General features: G+C 33.3%; 4 protein-coding genes across 4 annotated transcripts in view; 2 read left to right on the forward strand and 2 right to left on the reverse strand.

Annotated features, from left to right (window-relative positions):
- The window catches only part of LOC133192203 (glycerol kinase-like), a 419,267-nt gene that overhangs the window by 236,016 nt on the left and 157,851 nt on the right, over positions 1–25,400 (reverse strand). The gene's annotated exons all lie outside the window — the stretch shown is intronic.
- On the forward strand, positions 8,752–10,699 carry LOC133192972 (uncharacterized). Its single transcript, XM_061328972.1, has 4 exons — positions 8,752–8,788; positions 9,179–9,289; positions 9,437–9,796; positions 10,679–10,699. Exons 1-4 carry the CDS (start codon positions 8,752–8,754, stop codon positions 10,681–10,683), a joined length of 513 nt encoding a protein of 170 aa, XP_061184956.1. The 3' UTR covers positions 10,684–10,699.
- LOC133192197 (kelch-like protein 20) lies at positions 10,597–21,427 on the reverse strand. Its single transcript, XM_061328162.1, has 9 exons — positions 21,331–21,427; positions 15,316–15,850; positions 14,924–15,082; positions 14,385–14,595; positions 13,806–13,989; positions 13,380–13,523; positions 12,762–12,895; positions 12,286–12,494; positions 10,597–11,864 (listed from the first exon to the last, which is right to left on the reverse strand). The coding sequence occupies exons 1-9, from the start codon at positions 21,336–21,338 to the stop codon at positions 11,673–11,675; spliced, it is 1,776 nt and encodes a 591-aa protein (XP_061184146.1). The 5' UTR covers positions 21,339–21,427; the 3' UTR covers positions 10,597–11,672.
- LOC133192200 (ankyrin repeat domain-containing protein 45-like) lies at positions 21,790–24,684 on the forward strand. Its single transcript, XM_061328165.1, has 5 exons — positions 21,790–22,139; positions 22,361–22,528; positions 22,725–22,819; positions 23,247–23,385; positions 24,586–24,684. The coding sequence occupies exons 1-5, from the start codon at positions 21,848–21,850 to the stop codon at positions 24,609–24,611; spliced, it is 720 nt and encodes a 239-aa protein (XP_061184149.1). The 5' UTR covers positions 21,790–21,847; the 3' UTR covers positions 24,612–24,684.

Below are 25,400 nucleotides of genomic sequence, written 5' to 3' on the forward strand. Positions count from 1 at the left end.
AAAATAATAAAAGAAAAACAATAAATAGAATTATGTATCTTAGTAAAATCTACTTGTGTACCAAGTTATACTGAAATCAGACTAAAACTGTAGAAAGAGTAGTGTTTTGAAAGAATTTTACAGACATTTCTATTTTAGTAACCATGGCAATATCTTTCATTAAAATAAAAAACCGATATGAAGAATTATGTATCGTAGTGTAGTTGACTTTTATACCAAGTTATATTGAAATCGGACTTAAACTGTAGGAGGAGTAGCGTGTTTATCCCCAGAGAACCTGCACCCTGGTCCAAAGGTAGTAAACCTTAGAAAAAATAACAAGAGGATGTTCATTGTTCACATTTTCAAGCAAATTTTGTGTGCTAAATGTAAAAAGAATTTGTAATGTTCAAAAATGGCCAACTACCACCACCCATGGCGGGAGTGGGTACCATATGGGTATAGAGGGCTTATTTCATTACTAGTCATCTGGAGATACAGGAGTAAGATTCTCAAAGATAAAGTTCATTCTCAATAATTAACTCAACCAAACCCTGTAATCTGAACCAAGGACCCACGGAAGCTTATACTGCATAATCCTGCAACCAGTTTGCCTGCCAGGTCTCCAGGAGTAAGAAAGACGATTTTCAAAGATGTAATGCCCTTTCATTTTAGATGTGTGTGCATTGCTCAAAATGTATAGTCTGCATAGATGAATATCCAGCTTGTTTAAAGTGTTTCCCTGACATCATTGAAAGCTGTTTGAACTGTGAACGCATAGTTCTGCCGCATACCTCCAAGTCAATATGTGAAAAAGTTAACAAATTTGAATGATTTTTCATATTTATATAAATCGATATTTATATGCTTTTTCTTAAAACATAACTTATTTCGGAAAACAAAGGAAGACGACACTATAATTTTGGTAAAACTTGTGTTTTTTATATTAGAAATCAATGGAAAACGAGAAATATTTTTTAAAGCAAGCCCCCCCCCCCCCTGGTGAAACAAAAACTCCTTTTTACAAGTATTATGAATAGTTATTTCACAAGTTTATACCATAGCTTTTGTTGTTCATCAGGAAGGATAACATGTTTATTTTGTCAGTAAACATATACAGACAAAAGAAAGCAAAAAATGTCCTTTTATTACCAATTTCAAATGAGATTACAAATTTAAAAATGTACTTTATCAATCTTTGATGTTGAATTTTACAGTTAAATATACGGAATGATTTAGAGGGTCATTATATCCTTTTCCATAAGTATTTGAAAACTTGATGATGTTTTAAAGTCCGATTTCAATGAATAACATTTTATACCCCTCTTATATACCTGAAAGAAAAGGTCAAAGAATTGCTACTAATACAAAAGATACTACACCCAATTTATATTTCATCATATTAAGTATTATAGTCACTGTTTTTGTCCATCATGTATTACTGCAATATTTGATATCATATTTTTACAATGCAATATGCGATGTTCTCAAATTCCTTCCTCAAATTTAGGTCTGTATTTTTTCCCTTGTAAATTTTGTTATTAACCTAATAATAATTATACATGAAGGTCATTGAAAATAAGCATGCATAAGCTTTTATGGGTTATCCTTGGGTAGTATGTCATGCCATTTATATAAAAATTTAAGTTTATGAATTTCTTTTGGTTAATTTGCATAGAGTTGAAATAATTTGTCAGGTTTTAATCTTTATTTAATAATCATGACATTCTGTGATATTTTAATCTGAATTAAATTAAAGAAAATGAAAAAAAAAATTAAGTCTTATGTTCAGTTTGGAGAACTTGCAGAAGTTGGTCACAATAGTGAAAATGTATTGTATCTTTAAAAAAAATATTTTCTGTTATCTAGTTGGCAAAATGGTAACATGAAATTCTCAACAGTTCTTCTGCTTCATCCATAAATATTATATTTCAAGAGTTAAAGTTAAAACTGATGCAGTCGATAAGTAGGAAAACCCTTAGATAATCTGAAAATTGGTTGATAAATAATCAAATTAAGTTACTTTCTAGCTAACCTGAGTCGAAGGCAAAAAATTTTTAAGATTGAAACTTTCGTATTTATGTCTCTCTGTTAATTGATTTTCTCTCCAGTATCATTGCGTCATTTTAAATTTAAAACATAGGTAAAATAAAATTTAATTTTTTTTTATTAAGACACCCATTTGCTAAAAGAGATATTATAATGAAATAGTAAAAATAAAATCAAGAGTAAAAAAAAACCTTGCTATTCTTTTTCTAAAAGTTGTGATTCATATTTATAAACTTGTGATTCATATTCTAAACTTTTGATTCATATTCTAAATCTGAAAAGTTGACTTCATGTTTGAAAACTTATTTATGTGCAAAAACTTACGACTCATGTTCGATAATCTTTTGATTTATTTATATGCTAAATCTTGTTATTATTTATATGAGATCTAATCTGCACATATAGATCACAAGATTATCGCGTAAGAACCAAAGGATAATCGAATCACAAGATAATCGACTATGAATCACAAGCCTTTGCATCTAATTGATATGTTTTGGAATATGAAAATTATATAATATAAAATATAAAGATTTTGCATATACTATTTAAAAATCACAAGTTTTCGGATATGAATATCAATTATCGATTATAAATTACAAAATATAGAAAATGAAATATGAATAACAACTTTCAGAATACAAATCACGTGTTTTTAAATATCAATAACAAGATTTTGTATATAAATCACAAAATATATAGGATCTCTCATAGTTTGTGGTTGGAAACATGATAATTTTTTATCCAACGAGTTGTGTTTTTATCCCCGAGCCTTCGCGAGTTGGATAAAAAAAATACATTGCAACGTTTGATATGTCATAGTGTAGCTACATTGGTTTTCTTTTGTGATCAAAGAATTCTTTGCTCGTTTGAATAGTATGTACTTTGTAAGATTTATTTTTGATATTATCTCTTTTTTATAGATTTAATATATGCATATATATATATACAAAACAACATTTCTTTACGCACAAAGATAATTACAATTGTACAATTTTGCTAATTTTGGCATAGAATGATTCACGACACAAAATGACAATTACGATGACTTCGTGATAACACAAGTAACACAATTACAGTGAAACACGGCTTATCAAGAAAAATACATAATTTTGTCAAAAGTCGTGAAAATTTTAATTGTGAATTTTCTTCTACTAACCAAACATGATGTACACTTTGTTTTAAAACGACATGCTGTGCTTAATTACTTGTAGATTTATGAAGGAAGGTATGCCCTATGTTCAATTATAATAATGACAAATCTATTCTTATCAACGGCAAGACCGCAGACACATTTAAGTAATGAATTCATGAATTTGTTTAAAGAAAATTTCTTTCTCCTTACTTGTTTTTATCGTAACACGTGCAACTCAAATATAAGAGGAGTTTTTTCACATTTAGGATATTGACATACTCCTTCTTCAGGAAGGTGTTTTGTCACAATTCTAAGGAAATATTTTTTGGAATAAAAAGTACAATGTACTTTAGCAGTAATTTTTAGAAAAAAAAACTTTCTGTCCTATCGCTTACTATTTACTTCTATCATTCCTAATCAAAACAGTTCCGATAATTGTACGGACTTTATGCTCAATCATCTAATGATAGATAGTTTGTCATTTAGAATGTACTTAGTGAATGTGAATTAAGACCAAAAAAGTAATGGAATAACTGTACATGTGTTCACGAACAGTACCATATAAATCTGTAGACAACACAAGCATTATAATTAGGTAAAACAAGATGTGTTTGTGGAACACTGATGCCTACGTATGGCAACTTATAGCGAAATGCAAATCAAATATGTTGGTACCCAAAGTAAAGTCTTGTCTCGAGGAATATACCTGTGAAATATGAAGCCCCAGCAGCAACAATTAAATAGATATGAAGAAGGTTAAAGTTTTTTCAAAAGTAAGTCAACATCAAGGTCAAAATTAATGGTGCCCAAGGAAAGGCCTTCTCACAAGAAATACACATGTGAAATATGAAAGCTCTAGCACCAACCGTTCAAAAGTTTGACCAAGGTTAAAGTTTTTCAAAAGTAGGTCAGACCCCAAGGTCAAGGTCAAAGGGTCAAATATGATGGTACCCATGTGAAATATGAAAGCCATAGTTCCAGCCAATCAAAAGTTATGGGCAATGTTAAAGTTCCAGCCAATCAAAAGTTATGGGCAATGTTAAAGTTTTTGCGGACAAACAGACAGACAGATAAACAATATATCCCCGAATCTTTGATTACAGAGGCATAAAAAAGATACGTGTACATGGACTTTATCCCTGAAATACTTCTGAACTCTGCTACAATGTGTGGGATCCAAACGGATTCTAAGAGTGATATCTTTCTTCCAAAACAGTATTCTTAAAAACGCACTGTTTATTGTCCCCCGCTTTCGTGAAAGCGAGGGCACGTTAAATCTCATTCATCTGTCAGCATGTCCGTCCGTCAGTCTGTCTGTCACAAACACTTTAACCTTTGTCATAACTTTTGAATGAGAAAAGATAAGGTTGTCATATTTCACATGTACATTACCTGTGACAAGACCTTTCCAAATTTGACCCGTGACCAAGACCTTGAAGCTTGACCTGCTTTTCAAACATTTAACATTACTTTTACTTTTCTCATAATTTTTGAATGAAAAAAGACAGGGATTTCATATTTCACACGTACATTACCTGTGACAAGACCTTTCAAACTGTACTATGATTTCTGACCCGTGATTTTGACCTTGAAGTTTGACATACATGTAATTTTCAAAATTTTATCATTGCTGCAAACTTTAGAAGGAGAGAATTGGGTCAATTAATCATCCAATTATATAGAACATTTCTATGGGTCTCTTCACCAAATGCCTTTTTTCCAAATATTAAATTCTTTATATTCTAATTATGAAAAATGATACATTTTTATGCCCCCGTATCGAAGATTCGGGGGTATATAGTTTTTGCCCTCTCCGTCCGTCTGTCTGTCTGTTTGTCTGCAAAAACTTTAACCTTGCCCATAACTTTTGACTGGTTGGAGCTATGGCTTTCATATTTCACATGTGTATTCCATGTGACAAGACCTTTCTTTGGATACCAGCATATTTGACCTTTTGACCTTGGAGTTTGACCCAGTTTTGCAAACTTTTACCAAACTTTAACCTTGGCCATAACTTTTGAAGAATTGGTGTCAGGGCTTTCATATTTAAGGTGTTAAATGTGAATGACAAGTCCTTCCTTTGGATACCAACAACTTTGACCCTTTGACCTTGACCTTGGAGTTTGACCTACTTTTGGAAAACTTTAACCTTGGTCATAACTTTTGAACAGTTGGTGCTAGGGCTTTCATACTTCACATATGTAATCCTTGAGACAAGACCTTCCTTTGGATACCAACAACTATGACCCTTTGATCTTGACCTTGGAGATTGGAAAACTTTAACCTTGGTCATAACTTTTGAACGATTGGTGCTTCGGCTTTCATATTTCACCTGTGTATTTCTTGGGAGAAGGCCCTTCCTTGGGCACCATTAATTTTGTTCATTTGACCTTGACCTTGATGTTTGACCCACTTTTGAAAAAACTTTAACCTTTTCCATATCTATTCAACGGTTGCTGCTAGGGCTTTCATATTTCACAGGTTTATTCCTCGAGACAAGACCTTACTTTGGGTACCAACGTATTTGATTTGCATTAGAGAAAGTTTAACCTTTGCTATAAGTTGCCATACGGGGGCATCAGTGTTTCACAAACACATCTTGTTTCCATAGGCTTTTACATTTAATTAATTAGGTCATATCTATCAATTTTTTAAAGAGATATTTTTATGCCCCCGTATCGAAGATTCGGGGGTATATAGTTTTTGCCTTGTCCGTCCGTCTGTCTGTCTGTCTGTTTAGGTGTTTGTCCGCAAAAACGTAAATATTGCTCATAACTTTTGATTGGTTGGAGCTATGGCTTTCATAATTTACAGGTGTATTTCATGTGACAAGACCTTTCTTTGGATACCACCATATTTGACCTTTTGACCTTGACCTTTGAGTTTGACCCAGTTTTGCAAAATTTTACCAAACTTTAACCTTGGCCATAACTTTTGAAGAATTGGTGCTAGGGCTTTCATATTTAAGGTGTTAAATGTGAATGACAAGACCTTCCTTTGGATACCAACAACTTTGACCCTTTGACCTTGACCTTGGAGTTTGACCTACTTTTGGAAAACTTAAACCTTGGCCATAACTTTTGAACAGTTGGTACTTACTCAAACCTTGGACGTTACTTTTGAGCAATTGGTCCTAGGGCTTTGATACTTCCCATATGTAATCCTTGGGACAAGACCTTACTTTGGATATTAACAATTTTAACCCTTTGACCTTGACCTTGGAGTTTGACCTACTTTTAAAAACCTTTGACCTTGGCCTTATCTGTTGAACGATTGATGCTAGGGTTTTCATATTTCACATGTGTATTTCTTGTAGGTAGGCCTTTCCTTGGGCACCATTTATTTTGACCATTTGACCTTGTCCTTGATGTTTGACTTACTTTTGAAAAACTCTAACCTTTTCTATATCTTTTCATGGTTGCTGCCAGGGCTTTCATTTTTCACAAGTATATTCTTCGGTACGAGACCTGTTTATGGCCTGGACATGTCCGTCTTCCATCATTCCGTCCCTCTGTCTTTCGGTCTTCCATCTCTCCGTCCGACACATTCTGCGTTAGCTCAGTTTAGAAAAAAAAAACTTTTAAGATATTTTATCAAACTTTAAACAAAGATACCAGTAAGTTAAAGTTAAATCCCCTTTCTCACCATAACGCTCATAGGCCCGGTGCTCATACCCGGTTTCTGTGGTGCTAAGCAGATGAAAGTCATTCACTCCCCCCACCCCTTGGATAGAACACCAGTTCTATATTTTTATCGAACTTCATAGCTGATCAATACAAATCGTTGTGACATGCAGGCACTTGTTTCTGTGATGGATTTTTAACCCATAGTATAATAATTAATTTATACTATGGGATGAAAGATTTATCATAGAAACAAGTGCCTGTGGTCATGTTTGTCGACCTTGATTTTTCTGCGTCCCTAACTTCATTTTTCAAGATAAATCAAACTACAGGCAAGGGTACACAATGGTGAGAGCGATTCAACTGAGTTTTAAATTTTTAAATTTCTGACTTTTGCCTTTCTTTTAACCTTGAACTTAACTCTTTCCTCTTAGATCATTTTATTGAATTCCATAAAGGATTACATCACACAACTCCATTACGGCATACACAGAAAATCTCTACAATACAAGAGCGTTCAATACATGGAGGGGGGGGGGCATATAGAATACTTTTGTTGGAACAAATTGCACAGTGTATAGTGTGTGTGTTGTTTAAACTCCAATACTAGTATCTTGTTTAACAATAGATGAGAAGATGAAGGATATAGTAACATAATTCATTGATATGCACCCTAAAACTTAAAGTGCAATTTCAAATATTTTTTTTGAATTTCGTCATTTTATACACTTTATTCCTACCATATGAAGGAAAGGGGTTCTTTTTCATACAAAGATGATCAATAAAAAAAATCATGCTACATGTAATTTTAAGAGATGCCATAAAAAAAATGTTGTTTATGAAATTTTTACATGGCAGGAACTTTATTTTCAAGTGACATTATATAAATTACAGCGAAAAATTCAGCGAGAAAGGTAAATTACTTTATTTATAAACTTTTATTGATGCAACTAAGTTTCAGTCTCTCTAATCTTCATGCACTAATCCTATGTTAAATTTGGAGACAAATTGACATCTTTAGAGATATATCCATTAATTATAGCTAATGACCTAGCTCTGCGATGGTAATTGACATAAAACTCATTTCTGTTACCTATTTATACAGTATATCTATGAAATAGAAAATTACTGAACTGCTAATAGCTCTGATCTTTTGAACTTTTCTTTCTTTTAAAAATGTATGAGGACTAATTGCAGGATTTTTTAATCGAATAATTTAAAAGGTCATAAGAAAAGAGCACCTGCTCATATTCGTTAATAGATGTAAAATTTACTTTAAAAATAAATGTACGATAAATATCAACCAGAAATAAAATTTAATAAAGACAAGAGTACATCAAAGAAGATGAATGAAATGCCGCTTGGCCAATGTGTTTGACTTTAAACACTGCTGAAGCACTGTAATTTGTAAATTTTGTGAAAAAGGTAATGTACAAATTTTGTAATCAAAATCAACGAAAAGTTTTGGAGTCACTTTATGGGTAAATTCATACCTTGTAAAAAGGTAATGTACAAATTTTGTAATCCAAATAAAAAAAAGATTTGGAGTCACTTTATGGGAAAATTCCAATCAATTTCCTTGAGCAATGTATATTTCAGCAGAATGTTTTCACAAATGATTTCATATGTCATTTTAAACTGTAAATGCGATGTTTTCATCTCACGATTCGTTTCTTTGTTCATTAGAAAAGATCTCAAAGAGGAACATGTAAAACATAAGGAGGAAAACTAATGCGAAGTTGTTTCAAAGAAATGAAGCATAAAAACCAAAGTGATAGTTATGACAAGTATCTCCTGCAGTCAGAATTAAGCTTGTCCACTTTATGGCTCGATTTATCAAAAATGTCATTTCGTCTTGTTTCTGCGATTTCAAATATTACACGATTATCACCGAATACTCCTTATTACTGAAATTTTGCTGGTTGGCAATCAGTGTTGGCGAGAGAGGATATTTTTTTAAAAATCATGTGGAAGGTCCTCCTTCTTATTCTTAATATTACAAGTGAGTTTTTTTTTTATTTTGGAAAATTTTCTTCGCTTATCTAGACTACAAAAATACATCAAAGAATCTGATATTACGAAATGAAAATCGTTATTTATTTAAAGCAATCTTAAAGAAATTATGATACAGTCATCTTAAAATTTACAATGCAATATCGCCTTAATTTGAGTTTATTAAACCACACTTATAATCCAAGGTCGTAATATATTTATCAAACAGAAGGGGCGGGGTAAGGTTGGGATTACAATTCACATGCAAGAGCGAAAAGTTTGCCAAAAGCCAGGTCTCTCCACTAGTAATTGCTTTGAATTTTTTTTTTTTTTTTTTTTGCTAGTAGTCTGAATTTTGGGGAATTATACGTGAATACTGATTTACTTTGCATTGATATAGGTGTAGTATGTCAGTTTGGAAGTAGCGATTTCTTCTCCCTGTCCCCCTTTGAACGGAGTGCTTTTGAGGGTGTACCAGGGATCCCAGGAGACCAGCTTTATAAAATGGCAGGTAAAAACAAGGGTGATAATTTGCCTTGTGTTGTTATTTAGCGAACAAAGTTATTTTGAAAAAAAATTATTTTTATTTTATCAATAAACATTCAAAGATTTAAGCTATTTTTATGAACTTCTTATGATACTACGTATTTAACCGCAGACGGTTCTGTCTCTGATGCCATCAAGTTGAGGGCTAGATTATCCATGTCTGCTGCTGGTGCTCAACCCGTGCCGATTGCTGTGCCTGGCAATGCTGCTCCGGCCGTACCAATCACTGTATCAGCAGGTGGTACTGCCTCTATGACGACACCAGTTGCCGGAGGTGGCGCTGCACACAGAACTGCCAGTGTACCGTTAACCATTGGTAGTCCTGCAGTCTTAGGAGGCACCCCCACCCAAATTCCTTCTTTCTACGCCCTACTGCAACCACAACCCTTTGGGGCTTCGCAACTGGCATATATACCACCAGGTTATCCAAGTCCTGGCATGAATTACAACATGGCCGCCTTAGCCTTTATTGGTAATCGACTTTTTGTTCCCTCAAAGGAATCTTAAAGCATTTCCTCCTATCAGAATGAATACGCCACCCCATCTATGAACTCCTATGATGTTCCAAAAATGATATTTGAAACGAAGTTGGCTGCTATTTTTATACTCCCCCCCCCCCCCCACTTTGAGATCATGAAGAGGAAATATGGGTATTGGTTTTCCACCATCTCTTCGTCAACTATTTTGACCTTGCTTATAAGTTCGCAGTGAATAACATGGAACTGTGGTAATAACTGACCACAGGATATGATGTGGCATTGAACCAAAGTCTTATGAAAAAATCAAGGTCATGGGAAATCTTGCGTGGTTCATACAATTACTTGGCACAAAAGTATTTTCGAGGTTGTTACATAAATTTTGTTTTGTGTATATATAAATATTTAATGGAATTTAATTTGTAAGACATCAATGAAATCTTTTTTATTTTTTCTCAATAAAATATTGGAAAAAAGTTATGGAAATGGCACAAATTTTCGTTTAAAATCGATGTAATTTTTCGTAAACCTGAGCCTTAGAAAGATCAATTCTTTAAAGAGGGTGACCCCAATGGTTCAGAGAAAAAAAAACATCCACCTATCGTAAATTACGGTAGCTTACAACCAGATCAGTACCTTCTAAGAAGGTCATTTGAACAAAGTCAAGGTTACGTGTTAAGACATCCTGTAAAAATTGTTCCATGTTGCATTTCACAAGTACATCTTCTCATATTTTAAAATTCAATACCCTGTAAAATTTCAACATTCTATATGATAAACAATCACAAACAATTCATTCAAACAATGTCTATCATTGTATTTCTGTCACTGTTTATTTCTGTTTTACTATTTATGAATGGAAAAAATTTCTATTTCAGATTAAACTGAGGGCAGGAAACCTAAACTGTATATTTTTAATATTTAAGGTAAATAAAAGAGATTTAGCCATATTTGTAGCATTCTGGTATTTCAAAGAAGCAGAAAAAAGTCTCTGAATTTCCATACATCACATTTTACAGCCAATAATCAGTTGTGTTGATTTATCACAAACAAATGACATGTTGCTTTTTTTTTTTTAAAGATATTTAATACATGTACTGTTCATCTCTACTTTCACACATGAAGCTTTTGATAATTTTTTTTATTCAAAACTGGAATTTTTAAATTTTATGACTTTTATTTGATGAATGACTGCAGTGAAAAAAGCCAATTATGAAAGTATTGGGTTAATTAGTACAGAAAAAGCAGTCATAATAAACATTCCATTCTTACATAAGGTATTTAAAAGTACATTCTTCTGCCTTGCATATCAAAATTACAAGCTACTCAATAAATCATTCAAACTTTTACAAAGTCTTTATGCAAAACACTTACAATTTCCATACACACAAAACACTCAATTAAGTATCACTTGAATGACAAAACTTTGCCATGAAATCTCTCAGATGCAATAATAATAACTTGAAATACATGTACAATGAAAAGAGCACTTTTTTTTCTGAAAACATACAAAGCTCAAGTTATTTACAAAATATGAAAACTACTTCCTTTGCTATCCGAATCTGGCGAAAAGAAAGTAGCAAAGAAATGCAGACAGGCAGTAACCTACAAGATTTCTGATACTGAGAAGTTAATCAATGTGACAACAAATGTGAAAGCACTACAGTATATATAAACAAGATAAATACTGAAATTTATGTACAAATCTTAAGGTGTTTCTCATGTGGAAGGGAAAAATATCCCTATAATTTACAGTAGAATTTTCTTTCACTCAGCATTTGAGATAGGTGTAGCACTCCCCATATATACATGAATTGCTGCTACTGTAATGCCATTTGTTAGATTGTGTCTTTATGCAGCATTTTATGCTGACTACCAGAGATGAGATTCATGTTGGGGCATGCGGACCACCCCCACTCCTCCACCTAACCTGCGATAGTTCATTCCCCCACATAATTTCCAGCAGTTTGCCTCTGAATCATACACTTCTATTGTCTTTAAATAAGTTGTTCCATCAAAGCCTCCTATGGCCATAAGTTGTCCATTTACAACTGCTAATCCAACCTGCAGAGAGAGAAATAATTTATCCATGAGCAAACATTTACAATATACCATAAAGTATTGCGTACGGCTGTGTATTCTATTTATCGCACTTGAAGGAAGACAGCTTCCACTAAATCAAGTACATCTTGTATATATGTTTATATCTAGCATGTTCAGAAAGTGCTAAATCAAATTTATGCTACTTGTTGTAAATTCAATTTCCACCAAATATCATACACACTAAATATAACACATTTACAGTATATCAAAAATTTTGTCATTTCTATAAATTAAAACACATGAAGATAAAAAAAAAAAAAAAAGCTGTGAGACATTTCAAAATGGTGTAATTATGTAACTGCACATCAACACTCAAAACAAAATTATATGACGTATGGGATAGGAAAGTTACAGAACTGCAGACTTAAAATAGAACACCTACCCCACTCCTCCGTGATGTCATGGCAACCACTGCTTGCCATGTATTAGCCTGGGGGTTGTATCGTTCCGCACTGCTCAACTCTGTTGTGTCATCTCTCCCTCCAACTGCATAGATCATATTGTTATACACGGCCACTCCCAGATGTTTACGCCTTGTGCCCATGGGAGAGACTGGTGTCCATCGATTGCTACGGGGATCATATCTTTCAACTGTTCAGAAAAGTGAGTATAGAGTATACTAAAGGAAATTCATACTATGAATACTGTTCACGTAGTAGGCCATACACTAGAAAACCTGTTAAAAAATTAAGCCATACATTTTGTTCTACAAATCACATGTCATTTTCAATATGGCTTCACTTTCTTTTTGTATTGCAAGTCAATCTGAGAATTTGTGACTTTTATTCATTTACTTAACTTCAAAAAATGTAGCAGTATATCAATAATCATATCAGTTCTAAATTAATAACCACTTACCTGTGTTTAGTGGCGATGTCCCATCTGAACCCCCGACAGCATACAGGTATCCCCCCAAAACAGCCACACCCACTCCTAACCTCCTGGTACTCATAGACGCTACCTTAGTCCACTTATTAAGTTGTGGATCATACCTATTATGCACAACAGAAAAATAAGCCATGAATTGAGCAAGATTTTTAACACCTATTTTCTTAAATAAAGAAAATTATTTGTATTTGCACTGTCAACCATGCAATATGCTTATATGAACACCGAGCATCATACAGATCAAATAATATAAAATCCTAGAATACTTGTATTAGGGTCTCTGCTTATTAAAATGAAATATTTCTGTGTTGGTAAAAATTTTAAATGAAGAATAAAATTTCATACAGAAAGGTATTTTTATCAAGAGGTATCTCTCTTAGAAGGTAAATGCTCCTTAACTCGCACCAGAATCAAGAAAACTCTTGCACAAACAGCTGTTATCATATTCATATTCAAGAAAATTTTTACATAAACAGCTGTTATAATCAAATTCAAGAAAATTCTTACACACACAGCTGTTATCAAATTCTTATTCAAGAAAACTTACACAAGTGGCAGTTGTTATACTAATATATGTATAAACCTTACCTCTCTACAAAGTTCAGACAGGAGACGCCATCTTGGCCCCCTACTGCATACATGTAATTATCCAGCACTGCCACTCCTACACTCGTCCGACAGGAACTGGTCGGGGCTACATCCCCACTCCACTGGTTTGTCTGAGGGTCAAACCTAAGATTAAACAGACATTTATTAGTATAATTAAAGCTGATATACAGAACAATATTATGATGTATAAAATGTAATTTTGAAATTATAGTCCCAAATAATGTAAAATGCAAAAGTCCTTATATATTCTGTGTAATTTTAGCAACATTTACTGTTGAGTTTCACTAGTGATTTTATAAAATTATTTTTCAAAGAGGAAACATATCATTGTGTTAATGTAAATTGAAAATTTACACAGGAAGTTTAATACTTTGACTACTAAACTAAAGAGTACATGTATATTACCTTTCAATGCTGTTTAAATAAGACTGCCCATCATGTCCACCAACTGCATACAAAAGATCATTTAATACAGCAACTCCCACCCCACAGCGCCGCTTGGACATTGGTGCCACCATACGCCACTCGCTGGTCTGGGGATCAAACCGCTCCACACTGGATATGGCATCACCACTACACCATCCTCCAACTATTTAAAAATTAATAAAAAAAAAATCAGTGACCTTTTTTCATTGGATTCATATATCTAGATATCTATATGACTTAGACTGTAATTTCATCATTTTTTTTTTGTTGTATGCCAATTTTCATTGTTTTCCTGGTTGAGCCAGATGATGAAATTGAATGATCAATGAACTACAAGTTTTACTACTGATAGAATAGGACAATGTAACTAATCACAAATTTACATACATGTATCAGTGAAAATTGTATATCTTAACTAAACCACATGATTTGATCCCCACAAAAGAAACCACAATACAAAGTAAATAAACCAAGCCAAGAACATATCATTTCTTAATATGTCATTACCTAAGATGATTGATCGACCTCTAAAATCTGTTAAAATCATTGCTCCCTTACCTGCAAATAAAACCTCTCCACACCTGATTGGTTTACGAGGACGAGTTCTAGGACCCTGCATAAGGGGTCGCTCCTGGGGTAGGAGTAGGTAGTTTTTGGCCTCGTCCACTAAGTCTCTACATGTGTCATCACTCTTTATAAGTAATTCAGATCCCACTGTTCCTACCAGGAATTTGGGGCTCATTAAGGGAAGACGAACATGTTGAACTACCTATATTTGCAATAAAATTCAAAACTTGATTAAGATTGAGTTAGTCTAGTACTAAACCGTTTTAAAATAGTTTTTCTCTGAGTCTGAATATAGTCGTATGTTAGTAACTCTTCCATGGACAGACTTTTGAAAAAAAACTGAGATGTTTGAGATAAAGAAACTGAGATTCATATTCATAATGCAATGAAGACTACCAGCTTACTGTGACGAGTTCTTTAACCCAGGTATTGACAGTCACATATCAATGTTTGAAATACAGAAGATCAACTGACAATACAATTACTACACAATAAAAAATATTTTTGTGATGGGGTGAGTTTGAACTTACTATTGGTAGATGCGTTCGCCTCTCTCCAATGTTGAACTTGACCCAGTTGACGACCGCGTTATACACTTGTTCCTCGCTGCGAACATTTAGTTCGTCACTAGAGATGATGTCTACCAACTGATTGACAGGAAGAAGCATAAACTCTTCACTTTCCATCACCTGTAATGTTAAAAACGAGCACATAGAAAAGTTTGAAACTCACAGGAGGTATTCAATTTAAAAATAAAAGGCCTTTCTACCCTGATTACTTATCGTGGTGTTGTTTTCATTAACAAAAAAAAAACAAGTGCAGGGAGAGAGAGAGGGAAAAAAGAGAGAGACTGAAACAAAACAGAGAGTGAGAGATTACACTGGAGATATAAACTGTTAGACAAAATTTCAAATCATTTTACCTCTTGAAAATTATGCTGAGTAAATTTATCGGCAATCCTTAATAAATCTCTACATGCATGAGTGTCAGCAAAAGCCCTGATACCCAGGCAGTTGGAGGGATCTAATTGTCTCTTCAGAAACTCACAGCACACATCCTGTATCTCGGCCAGCTGTAACAGGCAAGCCGCAGGGAGGAGGGTCTGAACGTTCCCCTCCTCCACAGTAATGTTAGAGGTATAACAGAAGTCTATTAATAGCTCCATAGCTGTCTCGTCAATGTCTCTGATGGTCACCTCTGTCTGTCTGCTCTCAGCCAGCTCTCCCGTAAACATGGCATGAAAGTAGGGACTACATGCAGACAAGATAACGCGATGAGCGAAGATCTTTTTAGTTCCAACAATGAGGACAACATCACACAATTCACGATGTTTCCGTAGGACGTTGATTGCTTCCAGGGTGTGTCTGGGGTGTTTGTCTGAGGTGTAGGCTAGTCGGGCTGGGGAGGGGGGTCGGTCCATGCCACTCTGAATCAGGTCAGCTGTCTGTAGCTCACGACTGAAGAAAAAAATGCATAGAAGCTATAACATATGACATACATTAATTGAAACATTCTAAAAATATTTTTAACATTAACTAAACACAAAACATCATTTTTAAAATTAAGAATTTATAATTGGTATTTTTCCCCATAAATATTTGCTAGGACATATACAATTACAAAATATTATTCAGAATTTTGTTTTAGTAGTTTCAACATTTTTTTTTCAACAGGTCTTTAAAAAATACCAAATAAATAAATAATATATATAAAAAAAAATAAACTAGCAAATTAAAGCTATCTACATTTTTTTCCTCCTGCATTTTTTCTTTGGTAGAAAAGTTACTCTACATCTGAAAAGGAATTCTTGGGGTGCCATGATCAACACTTCTGCATTTGGTTGCTTTTCGGGGTATATTTCTGTATATATATATATATATCATATTCCTTAAATACCTATCAAGGTTTACTCAAAAATTCTGTTGGTACTGCAATCAAATTACAGTTACCCCTGTTTGAACAACAATATAAATTAAAAACAAACAGGATAATTATTCCCACAGTTAAAAGGCAATTAAGAAGATTAAAAGGGAGATAATAAGTTTGTTTGTTAACTCCTGTAGAGTTAATTGCTATGTGTGAAAAACTGACAAATGTCACACAAATTATACAGATAGGCGAGGATTCATTCATTTAATTACAATACAACCATGATTATGTGAAAAATCAAATAATTGGTTATTAGTGGCAATTTATATATTTTTCAACAAAATTATCAATGGTTAAAAAAAATTAACACCTGAATAATTGTGCATGCATTGGAACCTATCACCTTGCATATATTTTTTTCTTTCAAAATTTAAAAAGTTCAATGATTTTTTTTTCTTATGCTTCACCTATTAAATAAAATACTGGGAATCTCATATATTTGGGCCATCACTAAAAACTTGTTTGTTTGATGTACCCTAGCTGACCTATATTTTTAAGGTAGGAAGGTTGTTTTGGGGAATTATCTAAAACATATATTAGATGAATGTTATGAAAATTGCAGATTTACCCATTTATTCCTACATGATTCAAATCTATACAGCATTGATATAAATTAAGTGCAGCCCAAAGAAAAGATTGTTAATTCCTTGGACAAAAAAAAAATTAATAGGAGAATAAAAATCCTATTTGTAATGTAAATAATATCTATGTCTAAAGGGAAAAAGGGGCTGAACACAGACAAGTAAGTCTATTGTGTGGTCCACTCCCTATATTTTTTCCTGTTTACAACAGCATATTACATTGTATATATAAATTTTCATTCTTCATTGTATAAAACAATTACTATATGCAATCAAATATACTGTTACATGTGCAGAAATGATAGCATACCAGTTCTATCCAATTCTTTGAATCTATCATGTTAATAAATAATATTAAAAGTATAATATCTAATAAAGAATTCATTTTTTCCACTGCAAATATCCAAATTTTCAGATGCTTTTCATATAAACAAAGCATTCCATTATACATGTAGGGAAGAAAATTGGATCAGGAAAGCTCAGGTATTTTATTAGTAATTTTCAAGAAATCTGTGTAGTCAATGCATAGCCTCCAAGATCACATGCTTTTGTAATTAATACCTGTTGTGGTACCTGGATTTGTTGAGAACCAGCTGTCAATGCTGGTCAAATACAAGTAACACTCAGATAATTATTCATTTTCCTCATAAATAAGGAGGAAATAAATATCGATCATGTTGGAAATTTCAAAGCTGTTTTATTATATATCAATTTTGAAAAATGATAAAAGGAAATGGATTAATTCTACAAAATACCCAAATAATTATGAGAGGTCATTGCAAAAAATTTCAATTCATTACCACTACTTTTCTTTGAAATTTCAGGTGATCATTACCACCACATTTTGTCAATAAGGCAAATTGGGAATTACAACTCATTACCACCACATATTCGAATCTGTCAGCGAAAGCACGGAATATGAGTTATATTCAATATACATGTAATATGACCCAGGGAAAAAGAGCTGAAAGCGAATTATGAAAATGGTGAGATTTCCAGATAGCAAATGGCATTCAAAGCTCTACCAATTTCATGTGTTTTATCCATGAACAATTCTCGGTTTTAAAACTTTCAAAAATGTTTTCTCAAATAAAATACATTTCAAACAAGAGGCCCAAGGGCCTTAACTGTCAGTATAAAACAACACAGTAAAGGATCTATAGAAGTATAAAACAAAATTAAATGATGAAGCTATGTTGGCCAAGAATTTCAAAAATCTGGTACATTGTAATGTGCGAGACCCGAGTAATCTCCTTGGGATCATACTTGGTTTTCACAAGTCTTACAGGGATGATAATAAATTCAAAATATACAACACTTTCCTAGTGTGTAAGGTATTCATTTTTGTCACTTGCTTAGTGCTACAAAGAACACAAAGAGAAATCTCTAATGCCTATTATTCGAGGTGTTGCCTCTAGGCTACACAAACAACTTAGCTGCTTGCCACTTGGTAACACTAGTCTTGCTATCAACACTTGTCTCTATATACAAAAAACTTGGTAATACTTGTTACCAGCACTCTCCACTCTCCACTTGGCTTAGTATACACCATGGCTATTTGCCACTTGTCAGTAACTACAGTATGTCCCCTAGTCACCCTGGCTCTCTGTTAACTTTTTCACTTTGATAAAGTATAAATCAACTTTTTGCAGTCTCTTGCCAACTCTGATCTCCATGAATTTACCTGACAATAAGGCATCATCTGTCCAATTCAAGACTACATATACTAAGTACAACTGGCCCTTTTGCTACACAAATAATCTTGATTTCAATCTTTCATGCTGCTTTCCAGGCAAGAATCTGACTTTGAGCATGCTTTGCTTGTTTTAACCAAACATTCATTTTTATTTTGTTTCTACAAATATAACATTCTTTCTTGTATTTTCATTCCATGAAATAACCTGTTAATTAAATTATATACAAGGATTTCTTGATTTAACAGACCTTTCACGGTAGCTCAGTCGGTAGAGCGCTCGCTCCGTGATCGGAGGTCGTGAGTTCAAATCTCGGCTGCAACTGACCTAAGTCGATAAAAAATGGGTAGCAACTGTTCCTTCGCCATGCGCTCGGCACTTTGAAGTGAAAGTTGCGTGTCCTTCGGATGAGACCTTAAAAACCAAGGCCCCGTGTCAAGGCAGGCGTTGGCACGTTAAAGATCCCTCACTGCTCAATGGCCCTGAGTGCCGAGTAAAGGTCAAAATTTGAAGCCCTTCACCGGTATATGGTGACGTCTCTAAATGAGTGAAAAATTCTAGAATGGGACGTAAAACAACAAACAATCAATCAATCTTGATTTAACACAACTTAACAAAGGGGAGTAACTCTCATTTGCTTCACTTATTACAAATTTTGTACTCTGTTTGCCTTCTGCATACCCTGGAGCAGAGAAAATGCTCATTTACTTATATTTATACATTTACATTATCTTGTTTCCAGGCAAATCATCGTAGGCCCAAAATTATTTCAAAGACCCATTTAGTCATAGTATTCATGAGTCCTTCCATTTGTACATCGGCGCAGGACCGATGGACCGACGCTAATTTCGAACACTGATTGTATATGCCTTTTAACCTAAAATATAATCCATATAAATAAGAAAATTCAACTCATTTTCTCAACGTTTTTTCCTCACTTCAAATTTACACACCATGTTGACATTCGGAACTCTCTGGATTGTTCATAGGAAATGCACAGAGTTTGAGTTATAGCCAGTGTTTATTTTGATACATTGCAAATACCTGGAACAAATTCTATTGTTAAACATTGTCCGTAGGACAATATCATTTTAACGATAAAACGTTCTATCTAAGATAGACAGAAAAAAGATTTGTTTGCACTGAGAAAAAGGAAGCTTCATCAGTGGTCGAAAAGTTTTGTTTATAAACTTTATTTACAAAAAAATACTCTTAAAAATAAAAAAATAATATGTTGACGGTGCGACCGTTGGGCGAGCGCAGTTACCTTTCAGTTTTAATTTAGATTGGGCTCGTCAAACCGCACGTGACATTTGCTATGTCTAGACTCTGACGTCATATGACGTATGTATGTTCAGGGATTTTTTTAGGGTCTCTCCAGGGGCAAAATTCGGCCCCATTCCCAATGCTGAAAAGTGTATGTTTTTCCCAAAATTATACCTAAAAATTCCCAATATGAAAAAAAGTATTAAGTTGTAAATTATTAAAATAAAATAATGACAAAAAGGTGTTTATGTTCTCCATGTGTGATGTACGAGCCATCCGAGGAGTTCTGAGAAGTTATTCGGAATACTACGGATGTTTGTATGCATACTTTTTTAAAGCGGGATCGATGTTTAAAAATTAAAGTCGGAATCGTTATTTAATAAATAATTGTGCATCATGTCAGTCTCTCCAGTTTGCCTATGATGGTAATTTTCAGGCAGGCTGGGTTGAATCACTCTTATTCTTATAAATTGGTCAAACAATACCGATTAACCCATCATCTGGAACAAACCCACTCTCAAATTTTATCTTAAAGAACTTCTTACAGAAAGGTAAAAAAGATGACAACGTATAAATATGTTCATTTACAATGTTATCATACCCTGCGGCTTTGCCATTTTTAAGCTTCTGAACTTCAACAGCGGCTAGTATTATTTCATATCACTAAAGCTGGTTTAAGCCAGCTTCATACTATAAAAAATAAGAAAAATGATTAAATATTTGACTTTTGCTTCTTTTTTCCTATTTATGTGTATGAAGATATTTTTCCCAATTTCAACCAAATATCGTTATTTTTCCCAATCTTGACGGCCCCGGCCCCTGGAATCAAAGGGTAAAAAAATCCCTGATGTTGCATTACCAAAACAAAGTCTGAACAGTGCTATTTTTAATCAAAAAACGTTTAATCTACTATCTGTCTGCTATATATCCATTAAATCAAGGTGATTTTATATTTTGTTGAATTTTTGTTGCTACAGCGAGAACGTGGTTTATGGCGAGATGCAATTCGCTAAGCATTATGGGACCACAGGTAACTACGGAAAAAAATTCACTTGGATCAATGTGCAAAGTCCGAATTTTCTCTTCGCCCAGGCATTGCTTTAAGAGCTCGCAGTGACGAGCGACGCAAAGCGCCGCTCACTGCGCTCGCTATAATCCTACTAACCCATCCTACTTTTTTCTTAGCATTTAATAGTAAATAAACATATTTTTTCTTGGGCCTCATCATGGCTCATGTTTCACAGTGATTCTCTTTTGAATACAAATGTTAAAATAAATAAAATCAAATGAAAATATCGCAATGTGCATCGCATCATGACGCAAATGTGATACGTAAAGACACAGAATAAAGGGTATTGCCCAGCCCAAGCACTTGACATCTACCAGCTGATGAATGCGAGATATATGATTGACGAATAATGAAGATTCTGAAAATGAATCAAGAAAACTACATAATTGTACACTTACCATGCCATTATTGAGATTCTTTCAATAAAATATTAATTAAAGATGTAATATTCAATATTTTCAAAGATAGGATTTCTCTTCATTACGCAAAAATAACATTTTTCCTCCCGAAACAATCTAGGTTTCATTTTTCAGGAAATGCCATTGTGAACTCTAAGTTATGGAACAAATTGCGGACAATATTTTTCCGGAAAAATTATATTTTCTAAATATTATAAAATAAGTATAACTTTGCATAGAACCTGATTTCTCCGGTCAATAAAGAAAAATATTATTTGTCCAAAATTTTGTCTTCTAGAGGTAAATATTGAAAATAAACATTAATTACGGAAATCAATGTTTACTTCGGTTTTGTACTTTATGTAGACAATAATCAGTGTCATTCCTTAACATGCATTTTTATAATGAGAAAAGACTGTCTTACAAACGTTTTGCCGACCTGTTGAGGCTAGCTACGAAAGTTTGGATGGAAACGTAAACCCCTTTCTCCGTTCAACTTTAATATTTTGCAAAAATTATGACTACTGACGTAGCATCACAACCAGAAGAAACAGAAGAAGAAGCAGTTGAGGTGTTATTACCAAATACAAATATTGTGACGCACTGTATTTTAAAAAATGATGTGGAACGTTTAAGAAAATCATTTGAAGACGACGAAGATCCTTATAAAGAAAATGTAGCAGAATTAATAAACACAAGAGGGAGGGATGGAAAATCTCCTCTTGATTTAGCCTCTACACTTGGTAGAATAGAACTTGCGAAAGAATTAATACTTAGAGGAGCTGAAGTTAATTCTGTAAACATAAAGGGTAAAATGTAGTTTGATATTTAATATTGCATATTTTGATATAAAACTCAACTATATGTCATATAAATGAAAATGTAATTGTATTGGTTCATTATGAAAATGAATTAGAGACATTGATGCCTCTGAATAAATTTGGCCCACTTTTTTCAGAACCCCTACATTTATCATAATGGTTAATTATAATATGTTATCGAACTTCAATTCTTATTTTCTATTGTGAAGGTTATGGAGCACTTCATCATGCTGCTGCCTGGGGAAAAGTCAGTCTGCTGAAGGTATTGGTGGATGCATTAGCAGATTTACAACTGAAGACAGCTCATGGGGAAAGAGCTAGAGAAACTGCATTAAGATATAACCAAACAGAATGTGTGGATTTCTTAGACTGGGCAGGTAAATTTATAAAATCTGGTGACTTTAGGTAACATGGGGGTAATCCAGTGTCATGTAGTGAATAAATTGTGATGTCATAATTGATGAGTAAAATCATTTAGCATAAAAAAAAATTAGGTCTCAAATGATAACACATTTCAAAGATTTACAGATTATTCAGATGAAAGGTTGAAATATTTTTCTAATTTGAATGCAGAGGCCAAGTCAGAGCTACTGGAGGCAATCAGGGGGCATCAGGAATTTTTAACAGATCCAGAGAAAAACCAGGGTCGACTCACTAAAGAAGACAAGGTACAACAAATCAAACTGCAGAGTAATAGCCATAGAATCTCTGTCTGATCTGTACTGTACAGCAATTTGAATATCAAAACAATATACAATTGAATTTCTGTGTTTTAAACTTCAATATATTGAATACCATGGATAGGTGGAAGTGAGATGAAAGACCTAATTACCTTTTCTGTCGGTATTTTAACCTGGATATTTTGAATCCTTAGATATCTAAAAGTTTTTTCTTCATCCCATCGAGTTTGACATAATGAGTTAAGACTGTAAGTGATTGTTCAAAAATACAGGAATGACAATTTCGAGATTTTTTTGCAAAACAGCTGTATTTCAAAATACTCCTGAGCTTTAAGACAGGTTTCTTCGCATTTAGGAGTTTGTCTACTATGCAAGATCATTATAGATTTAAAAAGCAATTTGACTTCCCCTACAGAATATCATTACCAATTCATGCAAAGAAAAAACTGAATGGGTGGAGAATACCACTGATGCCACGACTCAGGATTTTATCACACAGCGACAGAACTTGGACGAAATAATTACACCAATCATACAGAAACTTAATGAACCAAGTAAGGAAATTTGATAGATCATGTAGATGTTTGCGTCTCAAAATCTGAAAAAAGAATAAAAAATAGTATTTCTACAATTTATATTGTACTTTGTTTTTCTGGAAGATCTTAGTTAAATTTGTAGACTTCATATATTTATATGAAGATATAACTGGATGATGATTTTTAAGCCTATGATATTGAAAAATGGCACATTGTTTTTCTGTCATTTTCAACAATGACAATAACTTTGGATGATAGAAATGCGTAATGAGTCAGAAGGTCTGATAATTTATATTTGGTCCCGTCAAGTTCTTCCGATTTAAACACTTCTGAAAGGAAAAAGGATTGGGAAGGAGCCATGAATGCTTATGACAGTTTTCTCCCTTTATACAAGGTCACATTTGATCATTGTAAATAAGCAATTTATGTGTAAATGTCATGTATTCTTGAAGGTTAAAGATTTAAAAAATTATTTTGGTCACCACTGGAATTTGTTATCACTGAAGGATATTTTTTTAAAAAAATAAAAATCTACTTTATAAAGCAACAATGTTTAATATAATTTCTAAATGTTTTAACAGTCGAAACAGTAAGTATACATCATAAATTGTGTGCATGTGTGTGTTCCCTTAGTACCCGACTAAACAAAAACACAGTTTTAAATTCAACCACGTCTGTGTCATCTGGCCTTGATTAATAACATACCCAAATGTTTGCTGTGATTTGAAGCATGATCTTAGTTTTTCTATTTTCTATTTGGCAAGTTTTGTCAGTGAAAGTGTGTGAATCACATGTAAGAAACATTCTAGGTTTCCACTCATTATAACATGCAACATTTATGCCACAATGTAAAGCTGATAAATTAATATTATTCAATTATTGTACATTAATTATCTATGTAATTAATTTTAAAAGATGTTCAGAGAATTTACTTTTCAGTCTTAATTATTACACTTCTTTTATTTATTTTTTTTCAATTCTCCCATAAAAAGATATTTATTGAATATAGATATATTTTGTCACAATCTACATGTATTATATTTAATTCAGTATTGCTTACTTATACCTCTGTGACAAATGACCAATAAAAAATAGTATGGTTTTCATAACCCAAAAAGTGGAACTCATATGTAAAATCAAAAACCAAATAAGAAAAAAAAATAATAATGCACCATGGAACTTTAATATACTCGGTAATATTTATCAATCCTGTTTCAGCCCCAGAAAAACCAGAAAAAAGGTAAATGAGGGGAAGGAGAGAAGAGCAGCTGTAAGGACCGTTTTGTTTTGTTTGACTGTTTTGTTCACTGTGATAGATTCATGTAAATGTATATATACAAATAAATTCTTATATAGTTTTTCGCCATTTCTGATTTAATTGCAAGATGGGGCATTCTGATCATAATTTTCACATTACTGAGGTAAATAGTCTAGAGACTAAAATGGTCTATGGTTTAATACCAGAGATTTTTATTATCCCACGTGTAGTTGAACTTTTTACACCATTCAATAAATTGAGACAAATTTTTGTGACAAATGACAGCAATAGTCCATACTTCAAAGTTGCTTACGTACATGTAAAACACATGGGAAATGTTATAAACCCACACCCTTTAAGGATTAATTATCGTAAACCATCATTTGGCATTAACTGTGTTACAATTCTTACTGGTAATCTAAATATAGATTTAATATAGTGTCTCCCCATTGTAAAATTAAACAGAAACTGGTTGATTTTAATAGCTAGTTATGATCCCCCTCCTTAGTGTGGGGTGGGGGGAGTAGATATGCTGCTCTCCTTGTGAAGTTGGTCCCTGTTCCCCCTTTTTGTCACTTTCGTCACTATGCCCATGATATACATTGTAACTCGACACTGCTCTAAGTCTTCACTGGTATGAAATCCGTCAAATCTACCAGTAGTTATATCAATTTTAAAAAGGTGTATATGTATGTGCTATCAGGAATCGAAATGTTCTTATGTCAAGACTATATTTTTGCAGATCTTCATTTGAAATGATTTAAATTTTAGTTTA

This window comes from Saccostrea echinata, unplaced genomic scaffold (genome assembly GCF_033153115.1).
Source record: "Saccostrea echinata isolate AGI-Se365-2 ecotype Australia unplaced genomic scaffold, CSIRO_AGI_Sech_v1 ptg000025l, whole genome shotgun sequence".
In the NCBI taxonomy this organism is placed as follows: domain Eukaryota; kingdom Metazoa; phylum Mollusca; class Bivalvia; order Ostreida; family Ostreidae; genus Saccostrea; species Saccostrea echinata.

Bases quoted from the DNA above. Each gene is read 5' to 3' on its own strand.
- LOC133192972 (XM_061328972.1), top strand. From the start codon at position 8,752: ATGTGGAAGGTCCTCCTTCTTATTCTTAATATTACAA. The intron at 8,789-9,178 runs GTGAGTTTTTTT...GCATTGATATAG, and splicing joins TCTTATTCTTAATATTACAA to GTGTAGTATGTCAGTTTGGA. The intron at 9,290-9,436 runs GTAAAAACAAGG...ATTTAACCGCAG, and splicing joins CCAGCTTTATAAAATGGCAG to ACGGTTCTGTCTCTGATGCC.
- LOC133192197 (XM_061328162.1), bottom strand. The intron at 13,990-14,384 runs GTAAGGGAGCAA...ATTTTTAAATAG, and splicing joins TGGAGAGGTTTTATTTGCAG to TTGGAGGATGGTGTAGTGGT. The intron at 11,865-12,285 runs GTAGGTGTTCTA...CTCTCTCTGCAG, and splicing joins TGACATCACGGAGGAGTGGG to GTTGGATTAGCAGTTGTAAA.
- LOC133192200 (XM_061328165.1), top strand. From the start codon at position 21,848: ATGACTACTGACGTAGCATCACAACCAGAAGAAACAGAAGAAGAAGCA. The intron at 22,140-22,360 runs GTAAAATGTAGT...TCTATTGTGAAG, and splicing joins TAATTCTGTAAACATAAAGG to GTTATGGAGCACTTCATCAT. The intron at 23,386-24,585 runs GTAAGGAAATTT...ATCCTGTTTCAG, and splicing joins ACAGAAACTTAATGAACCAA to CCCCAGAAAAACCAGAAAAA.